Source organism: Caretta caretta, chromosome 1 (assembly GCF_965140235.1).
Source record: "Caretta caretta isolate rCarCar2 chromosome 1, rCarCar1.hap1, whole genome shotgun sequence".
In the NCBI taxonomy this organism is placed as follows: Eukaryota; Metazoa; Chordata; order Testudines; family Cheloniidae; genus Caretta; species Caretta caretta.
This window is the reverse complement of record NC_134206.1, coordinates 265931151-265941188: the sequence shown is the minus strand read 5'-3', so window position 1 is coordinate 265941188 and position 10038 is coordinate 265931151. Positions and strand designations below refer to the sequence as shown.

Sequence of the window (10038 nt, the reverse complement as noted above, 5' to 3'; positions counted from 1 at the left end):
GATTTTGTCTGGAAGGAGTTCCTGAGCAGGTCAGAGGAATAGGTGAAGAGTGATGTGGTGAGTTCCTTCCACGCAAGCCAATGTGCCAAGCTTGCCATTTCCAGTTTTACCATTTTCCACTTGTCTCACAGAAAGAAAACTGCGTCTGTGGGGACCTCAGCATGCCAGAGACTAAACTAAGATCATCTTATTTGAGCTGTGGCAGGATTTGATTAAATTCAGATTGTCAGAGGTGTAAGATTGTTTCATTAGCAAAAATGGGCTAATGGCCCTTCATCGGCTGCACCACGTCATGACATGAAGGTTCTTTCCAATTGCCTGTCCTCCATGCAGCTGGAATTGCTTTCTCGCTCAACACTAAACTATGGGATGTTTGTAATTAAGCTTTTTTCCCCCTTTTCTTTAAAAGTAGCATTTGGAGCTCCATAAAGTCATCTGGAAGTGCCATGAGCCTTTGGACTGAGTTGGATGTGCACATGGCTGCCAGGACCGGATATCTATTGGCGCAAATGCGAAGCTTTGTGTTGGAGCTGGGACACAGGAATGTAAAAGTTCGAGAGACTCTGGCCAGAGTCCTGATCTCTCCAGATGGTCACAGGATATAAACTGCAGCTGGGAGGCAAGTTCCAGAACCCTCCTAGAGAAGCTCTGAGGCTGCAGAATCGCGTTAGACAAAAAGGAGAAGATGAGGAAACTTCTGGTGCTGCTACTCCTGACCCTGGCCCTGGCAGTCTCCTGCTATTGTGAAAGAGGTAAGGGGACACAGCATTTATCTCACCTGGAGTGTTCTCTGCGTGTATTATTGAACACTTAAAACCTGAGAAGACTGCCTGCTCAAGAGGAGACCTGATTGGGGTTAGGCAGTATACAATGGGCTACTGCACTGGCAAGGTGTTATATTATATAGGTCACAAATAAGAATGGGTTTGGGGGTCTCCAGCCTAATCCCAAATAGACATTTGCCTCCACTAGGACACAAACTATTGCACAATTGGGCATGACTGGCAATCTCAGAAATCCAGTTTAGGATTTAGGTGAATTAGCAAAACTGGGTCCCCAGTTTTGGACAAATGGATTTCGCTGCAGGTCAGAATTGAGAGGAATTAGCTAAACTGGATGGACACTGGGGAAGGCTATGTTATATCTGCCAACCCTGGAAAGTTGTACCGTGCCCAGAGACATCTGAGGAGAAAAATAAAGCTACACTTTTTAATTCCATTGACATATGTTGGACTGGGAGAGGTTTTGAAGGCACAATGGAAAAAAATGGCAGTGATACTGTTAAAAAAATATGGTTATAGGATATAAACTACAGCTGGGAGGCAAGCTCCAGAACCCTCTTAAATAGGAAATAGCTGAAGTAGCCATAGAGGGGTGAGCTGCACAGCTGGAGCGGGGTGGGAGACCTAGATCTGAAATAGCAAGTGTTCAGCCTCTCTCTGCTTTATACAGAATGGACAGGGATGGGACAGGAAGGGTAGAAAGCTTGCCCTGTACTTGCCTGTACTATGCCAGTTCTCGTCAGTGTTAAATTCCTCTGTGTTAAAGATGACCCTGTAAACGAAATACGCTCTCACAGGCATCAGATGGGTGAGAAATTAGTTAATATTTTGCAACACAGTTTTTAATCTTTGATTGTTTTCCCCTCAGAGAGCTTCTCTCCTTCATTCCTGGACAGTCTGCTCTAAAGCAGCTATTGTATACCAGTCTGTTCATTAGTCTGGGTCCTTTATCAGTTTCCATGTGGAGTGCAAAATACAGATTGGCTCCACAAACCTAGAGATTTCCAGAAGGCTCCATTCTACAGCAGACAGCATGTTGCCCTCTGACATTTCGTAAAGACTCATTGTCTCCTGGTATAGGTGGCACAGTTTGGATAAAACAGGAACTGGCCAATACCTTTGCCAAAACTCACAGTTGAACTCCTGAATCTTTCTAAGGTTAAAAAGCATTAAGTTAAAGACTCCCCATTCCCTCTCATCTGCAACCTTCTCCTCAGAGGAGGAGGTGAAGGGGGTATCAACGTGGTCACTACTTTCTATCTCCCTTAGTACAATCCTTCATCTGCCTGCCTCACCTGCTGGTAGTGTCTAGTACAGGAGGCTGGGGGTCAAATGTCCTAGTGTCTATTCTCTGCTGTGTTACCTTAGGCAAATCACTTACCTCTCTATGCCTCAGTTTTTCCAGCTGTAATATGGGGATTATAGTGCTTACCTAAATCACAAGGTAATTGGGAGAATTAACTAGTTAGTGTTTGGTGATCACCTGGAGATCCTCAGATGAAAAACACTGGAACTATTATTAATCACATTATTACTAAGACTCTGATGAGGGCTGCTGCTCTGCTGGGTTCTCTATGGCTAAGGGCTGGGGGATTCAATGCAGTGTGGCAGTCAGTGCTCTAGACTCACATGAACTTCAAATGAGCACAGCACTGGGGGACAGGTGCATGGAGTGTACTGGGGCAGAATGACCATGACGAGGCTGCCTGGGGAGCTTTGACTAAAGATGGGGGTGGTGTGAAGTCTGCTCATCTCCTCTAGGGGCAGAGGGAAGGGGATGGGGTAGAAGAAAGTTGGCCAGGTTAACTTCCCCCGCCTGCCTCTGGTGGCAGGTTGTTTGCATGGCTGAGAAGAGGAGCTGGGGACTGCTTGGGGGTAGAGTTCATTTGGAACATAGTGAATAATACATCTACTATTTTCCCCTTTCTCTTCACTGTGGTGAATGTGACACCGCAAAACTGCTGGTTAGCTCTCAGACGCTGCTAGGTAACGGCCAGATTCTGATGCCCATGCTCAAGCTGAGTAAGACCTTACTCTGCAAATCAGACCCATTGAAGTCAATGGTACTACTTAAGTAAGGTGTATTTAACATGAGCCTGAGGGTCACAAGCTAAACCTAAATGACTTAGGGTCAAACTTGGATACCCAGACTCATGCTGAATAGCACCTTTCTCCACAAATAGTCTGCAGGGTCTGATCAGACAACAAATGTGTCTTGCTGGTGTAAATGCACATGGTGCTTTGGAAAAAAACAACAACAAAAAACCACAACCCTCCCCTCAAAGAGTTTACAATCTAGCAATTAATCAACATATTTATGTTCCTAAATCTTCTTTGTCCCCTTAAATACACTTCTAATACAACAGCAGATGGGATTTGCCATGGGTGGAAGAGCGATATGTGAAGAACTAGAGCAGAGCCCGTGTGGTATGGAGTGGCAAACAGAGTATGGCCCCCAGTAAGATCAGAGGGAATTCCCCTTGGGTGATTGCAGGGACCATCGAAGGTTAGAATTAAGAATGAATTTGGTACATACAGTGGGTTCTTATGTTCTTATGTCCCTATCCTCTGGTTGCCAGAAGCTGGAATGGGCGACAGGGGATGGATCCCTTGATGATTACCTGTTCTGTTCATTCCCTCTGGGGCATCTGGCATTGGTCACTGTCGGAAGACAGAATACTGGGCTAGATGGACCTTTGGTCTAACCCAGTATGGCCGTTCTTATGTTCCTCTTTAGATGACTGGAAAGCTGGTGTTGTGACACGAACACAGACATTACATTCTTCCCTGTACCTCAGTTCTGGTCTACAATGCTCCAGAGGGCAGGACTATTCCTAAGTATTTTAATACCTGCCTCCTCTTCACATTCTGTCAAAGACCCTCAGCTCCTCAGAGAGAACAAAGAAACACACCTTCTCAGTGGAGAAGGAGGAGAGATGGTGCCATCCAGGCTGCGTCTACACTAGGCATTTTGGGCAAAATTTCCCATTATTTCTACCACCACTGAAGTTCTTTTGATCGTATCTCTAATGTAGACAGGCTTCCCATCTTGGCATTTTTATCACTATGTCATCTTGCTCTAAGCAAGCTGAAATGACACTATGCGTATGTCTACACTAGAGCTGGAGACATGATTCCAGCGCTGGTGGACATACCTGTGCTAACGCTGATCGGCAGGAGTGGCTAGCCATCCTGAGTATGTACCTATGTTCTTGGACAGGATCATAATTGGAGGGATAGCCCCGCCAGCTGCTCACACTGCTGCAGCCACACTCCTGTTTGCAGTGCACGGGGCTCAATCAGAGTTAGGTCAAGTATATCTTTGTGAGCTGGAATTTACACCTTCCCGCTCTCATGCAGAGATACCCTATAAACTCTGGTGACACTGATAGAGCTGAACCAGTATTAGCAATGGTGGGAAATTTTTGCCCCAGACTTCTAGTGCGGACAAGGCCCTAGTGGGGGCAGAGAGATAAAAATTCCCAATGTGGGAAGGGAAATGGTGTTGCCCAATAAGGGAGGGAGATACAGTCATCCAATGGGGGCCAAGGACTGGAGTCACTTGTTTGGTTCCTGCATGGTATCCCCTGACTCCTATTCTTTGTTTTCCAGATTCAAAGGACTCCTTGGAATCACACGGTGTTGAAGGTGAGTATCTTGCTATGACTTTCCCCCATCTCTGCAAGTGTCTCAAGCCCTGCATCTGCCTCCATCTTTCCCATTATCAGGATTAGGGAATGAGTGAGATGCTTATGGAATCCTCTCGTTTCTTTCTCCTTCCTTGACCAACACTGAGATCTATAGCAGGTGTCATCATGAGTCCTCTCGCCTCAGCAGAACACCCGTGACAACTAAAGGTCCAATTTTCACATGGCCTGGTGGAACTGAAGACCCTGCAAACAGTAGGAAGCAGGCAGCAGTGACATGAGCAGGCTGAGGTTTTCAACTCTCAGATAAACCAGGACATGAGGCAGGCCAGTCAACAATCATGTTGCCCTGGGAGCTACATGGGGATTAGGGTGTGAGCTAGCTGAAGTAATAGCAGAACAGAGGGATACCCATAATGGATGTCACAGAAATGGCAGGGCTCCTCTGTTGGCTGGAGTTAGAAACATGCAGGAGTTAGAAACATGCACCAAGCTGCTCAGTTAGTAGTTCTGCTGACTTGCTGAGGCAAGAGAAGCTTATTAGCTCCACTGGGATATGAGGGAGATGGAGTGACAAAGAGAGCTAGGGTTTGGGACAGAGAGGTCCCTTGAGGGAAAACCTAAGAACAGTCAAGTGTTGGGAGAAAGTTTAGGCTGAGCTTTATGTTGTATCACTGCAATTTCAACTAGCAGAAAAAGGGTAAGTTTGGACTATGTACTGACTGTGCATATTCTGTTCAGTTCAGGGTGGGACCTGAGTTTAGGGTCTGAAATGTTCCCCTGTCCCTCACTCTGCTCTGCAGCCTGGCTCACAGAAATCCATTAGGAAAACTATCCCCTGGCTCTCTTGGCCCCCTCTTTCCCCTCTCTTGTCCCATAGGTCGAGGGATAAATTGCTTCTGGGGATAATTAAAGCTGGAATTTCCCAGAGAACCAATCAAAACATGGGGGGAGGGGAGGGGAAAGAGAGAGAGAGAGAGAGAGAGAGAAACACCTTTACAAGGGAGGTTGTAATTGCTGGCACTTCTTACAGTGAAAGTTTATTTGTAGGTGGTATTTCAGACCTGACCTGAGCTCAGCTTGTCAGTTGGTCCCCAGAGATAACCCCTTCTCTCCCCATGAGCTGGGCTCTCTCACTGGCCAACTAATCTGGCATCAGAAAGAACATTTTGCTGGCAGTTGAAAGCCTGGGTTAAGGAGCTGAGCTGAGCTGGGAATGGTACAACCTCTATGCAGGAAGAGCCTGGCAGCCATCTCAGAGCATTCCCCAAACACAGGTATCCAAAACTCTCCATGAGTGCTCAGTGTGCTGGGGGAAGGGGTGCAGGGTCCTCTGCTCTCTCAAGACTCTCCACACACGAGCACTAGGATCTCTCTGTGCAGAGATTAGCGGTGTATTTCCCTGTTGGCAATAGTTTCAAAATCTTTCCTAGCACTCTGCACACATGGGCACCAATATTCATAAGCACAGCCTTCTTACAGTCACTTAAAGGTATTCTGGCTGCGTGGACACCAGTGTCTCAGCAGGCAACAGTCAGTGACACAACCTCCACTGCCTTCAGTCACCTTGGGGTGCTCTGAAGACATTGGTACCAAGGCTTCACTGTGCAATGGCCAGTGGGACAGTCCATATTAGGTTGGGTCAGACTGTATAGAAGAAGGCAAAACTCTAAGGTCATCAGGACTGGAGAGAGAGGGAACCATGTCCCTGCAGATTGGGGGCTTGAGTCTCTTCTCCTACTGCTCCTGTGACTCCACTGACTGCAATAGCTTTGCTCCAGATTTACATCAGGGTAAGTGACAAGAGACTCATGCTCCTGGAGTTCATGACCAAGGGGAAACTTGGCCCTGAGACCAAGTAGGTTGGAGTGGAGGGGGAGATAGGTCCCTGCAACTGTGGAAGAGAGGGAGACAGAACTGTGGAGGCTGGGGTAGGCAGATGTGCACTGGGAAGTAGGGTGGGGAGCGACTGTGATGAGGGATAGCAGGAGTTCCATCTCCAGAGGACACTCTAGTATTTGGTCTAAAGGATGGCAGCCCCAAAGCTCTAACCCACCGTTCTATTCTCCCATGGCAGGTGTCAAGGTAAAAAGAGAAACAGCCAATGCCTTTGTGAGGAGGCAGAAGAGGTCCTACCCCTATTATGAAAGGTAAAATCTTCCCTGCCTCACCAGCTGGGTTCAGGACTGAACTGTGTATGGATTATTTCAGAGAGAGATAGGAAGGCAGTGGGATCTGGCAAGGAATTTGATTCATGTCTGGCATAACATCCTCACACGCAGAAGCAGAAAAAAAGGATGCCGGAGACACTTACTGGAAACAAGTGGCCCATTCTTCCTTAAAGGGCCATAAATATCCCCTGAAGAGTCTCTGACAGACATAGAGTGACCATAGTCAGCTTTACATCACCTCCGGTAAGAGTCCCCAGCACAGGGGCATGCCAGATGCGTTGCTTGGAGTATTTCAGGAAGGGGTGTACTTGGCTAGCATTCCTAGGCTGCTGGTAATTCTGGCTAATTGAACTGCCCTTAGGGGCCAGGGAGAGTGGGGTGCAAGTTAGAGGCTGCTCTAGCCTGCATCAGAGACCAAAGCAACCCGCTGCACAGGGCGCACTGAGGAGGTTTCATCTTTGCCTTCAGTTCCTGCTCTGAGCTCAGCTCTGCTGCAGGGATGAGGTCAGATCAGACTGGTTTTTCATTCTGACTAGGCCCAGATACTATAGCAAGCAGACCTTTTTTTACAGCACTCCTGGAGACAGGGACTCAGAGAACTTTGGCTGACAGATTGACACAAGAACATGCTTCACATACGTCCTGGCAGAGGTCACCAAGCTACATCTCACAGAGGCCCTGAGGGATAAGACATTTCTAGTTGAGCATCGTTGGATGGTAGTTAAAGGCTTGGGTTTAATCCCCAGTTAGTAAAGCTTCTGAAAGGATAACTAAGGTTCCTGGGGTAAAGTCCCAGCTGGTAGACCCGACCCACTCCCCTGGAACAATAACCAGGGAGCCTGGGTTCTATCTTTAGCTTTTAGAGCCTTGTGGACAAGATGGGGAATTGGCTTCAATCCCCAACTGATAGAGCTCCCTCCCATGCCTGGACATTAATCAAAGGGACTAGGTTCTAACCCTTTGTAGGTAAATATCATATTCACTATGAGGGAGTCCATCTCTAGGGAATGCTGGGTAATCATTCTCCCTGAGTTCAGCAGGTGGCATAGGAGTCTGATGAGTCATGAGTGGTATCTTTCTCTTTGTCTACTGCAGGTACTATGAATTGTACAAATCCCCAATGGAGCTGAGGAAGGAACAGTGTGAAAACTATGCCCCCTGTGACTACCTGTCCGAACACGTGGGATTTCATGCTGCATATCAGCGTTACTTTGGGAGATTCTGAAGAAGAGACTGTCCCTTCCCTCACCTGGCTAGGGTTCAGTCTGACCTCCATAAAGACTGGGGTAGTGGGAGGAAGGGAAGGAAGGAAAAGGGAGAGGTAGATTGGGCCCACTTCAATTCTGCTCAGCACTGATGAGAGCACAATGGCAAAAGTTACCCCATATATCCATTTTCCAGTCTGAGACTGCTGAATACTAGTTGTGATCCTTCTACCAAAGGCATTCCCCTCTGTGGCCTCCCATGGTATTTTGAGCTTCTTCAGAGAAAGGAAGGTGAGGAGAATCCATCTTATCTGCTTCCCACAGAAGTTCCAGAGCAAGTTTAGAAAGAGGAGATTCTTCTGAAGAAACTCAAAATATGACAAAGGGTGGCAGCAAGATCTTTTGTGCTCCCTCCCCTGCCAAAAAAATACAAGATGAGGGGTGAATAATATGAGCAATACAACAGTGTGTGTGGGTGTGCTGTGGAGAGCAGCGATCCTTATGCACTCACTGGAAAGGGAAGGGTCCTGATGCTTCCTGTTGTGATGGGGAAAGTTCAGCAGTTTGCCACCATCAGGTTCCAAAATGGGATGATCAGCCCAAGTGTATGTTTGTGACAACACATGAACCACTAAAGGTTTGGTAAAAAGAAAAGGAGGACTTCTGGCACCTTAGAGACTAACAAATTTATTTGAGCATAAGCTTTCGTGAGCTACAGCTCACTTCATTGGATGCAGTCAATGGAAAATACAGTGGGGAGATTTATAAAGGTTTGGTGGTTCCATTCAACTAAGCACCTTGATTTTATATACTTCACTGAGCTTCTTGGACCTGCAAAATTGGGGTGGAAATCTCTGCTACTTCTGGTACACCCTGTTTCTGGTCAGGCTGAAAATACCCAAACAAAAAGCTGTTCCTCAGAATTAGTTGGGCACTTATGTTTCTGGTCCTGGCTGAAACAACAACAACAAATATACAGAGGCAGCTGTAAAAATAAAACAAAAAGTTAATTGAATTTTTATGAATCTTCAACAAAAAAAGGGGTCAGTTCAGGGTTGGGTTGGGTTGGGTCAGTGCCAGGTTTATCCCAATTGGTTTGCCGATCCCCAATATGTATCTTTCCTCTTTGCAAATTCATGCAGGTATCTTTTTATGAGTGTTATGCCTAAGCAACTTTCTGAAATTTCACCTGTACCATCATATATTCTGTTCTGTAAGGGAGATGTCAGGTTCTCCAGAGGGGCAGGTGTCTGCTTAGCAGCAAAATTCAGATGGTGGCTGGTGAAATCATCCCCAGCTGTTGGCTATAATAAAAGCTGGTTAAGTAAAGCAGGTTTGTGTTTTGCTTCTCTCTGTTCATGTGTCCAGCATCCAGTGGGGAGTGAGAGGTGGTGAGATTCAACTGAGGTGGAAGAGAGGTCTGGAAGATAAAGCTTTCTCTCTGTAGCAAAGATGGGTACTGAACAGGAAACAACAACATTGGCCTGATTCTCCTCTCACTTATCCCAGTGTTAATCAGGAGTAATTACATTGAAATCAATGAAGTGATACCTGCATAAGACTGTGTCAGGGAAAGGTGGATCCTACTTTACCATTAGTTGAATTCTTCCTTCCCCTGGAGAGACCTTCTTCATACTGGGATAAGAAGTGAACCCAGTCCCCATGTTCATGTAGAAATAGACTTAGTTCCCACTGACTCTAATGGGAATCCCAACTCTCCCCTGGAGGAACGTACTCTTTTGGAAAGAGAAATAAACGTTTTTCCTTCTCTGAGAGTCTCACTCCAACTGTAAAGAGAAAGAGATGTGGGTCTGAATGAAATACCTGCCCCTCTTGGCTATGCAGTTGAGAGAAGGGCTACAGGAATGTCTAGCCCCAGATAGGTACCTTGTATTGTACCATGTGGGTGAAAAGGTACTAGGTCTTTCAGTCTGCACAGCGTAGGTATATATCTGAGCCGGGTGACTGGAGCTCCTTCAAAGACACAGGCCAATTGTTCCCTCTATAAGTGGAACCCCACCTCACTTGGGGACAGCGTGTGTTTGTGGGATACACCTGTAACAAACTGAAATAACGATGTACTGCTGATATGGGCATCCTAGCAAGCTCATAGAGATAGTGTGAACCTTATGGAGCGTGTATGGTTTGGGATGGGCTTTGTTTAGGGCAGGCATGCATCGCTGAGTGTGGAGGGTAAAGTATACACAGAGGGGTCTCACAGTGGCACAAGCTG

At 46.7% G+C, this 10038-nt stretch overlaps 1 protein-coding gene across 1 annotated transcript; it reads left to right on the top strand.

Annotated features, from left to right (window-relative positions):
- The first annotated feature begins 480 nt into the window (after positions 1 to 480).
- LOC125630020 (osteocalcin-like) lies at positions 481 to 9134 on the top strand. The gene is made up of 4 exons (XM_048835407.2): positions 481 to 752; positions 4395 to 4430; positions 6507 to 6579; positions 7696 to 9134. Exons 1-4 carry the CDS (start codon positions 686 to 688, stop codon positions 7823 to 7825), a joined length of 306 nt encoding a protein of 101 aa, XP_048691364.1. The 5' UTR covers positions 481 to 685; the 3' UTR covers positions 7826 to 9134.
- Positions 9135 to 10038: the final 904 nt, after the last annotated feature.

What these genes read in the sequence shown, in the direction of transcription:
- LOC125630020 (XM_048835407.2), top strand. Translation starts at nt 686, where the DNA reads ATGAGGAAACTTCTGGTGCTGCTACTCCTGACCCTGGCCCTGGCAGTC. An exon ending in CTCCTGCTATTGTGAAAGAG is followed by an intron (nt 753 to 4,394) that starts GTAAGGGGACAC and finishes TTTGTTTTCCAG; the next exon opens with ATTCAAAGGACTCCTTGGAA. An exon ending in TCCTACCCCTATTATGAAAG is followed by an intron (nt 6,580 to 7,695) that starts GTAAAATCTTCC and finishes TGTCTACTGCAG; the next exon opens with GTACTATGAATTGTACAAAT.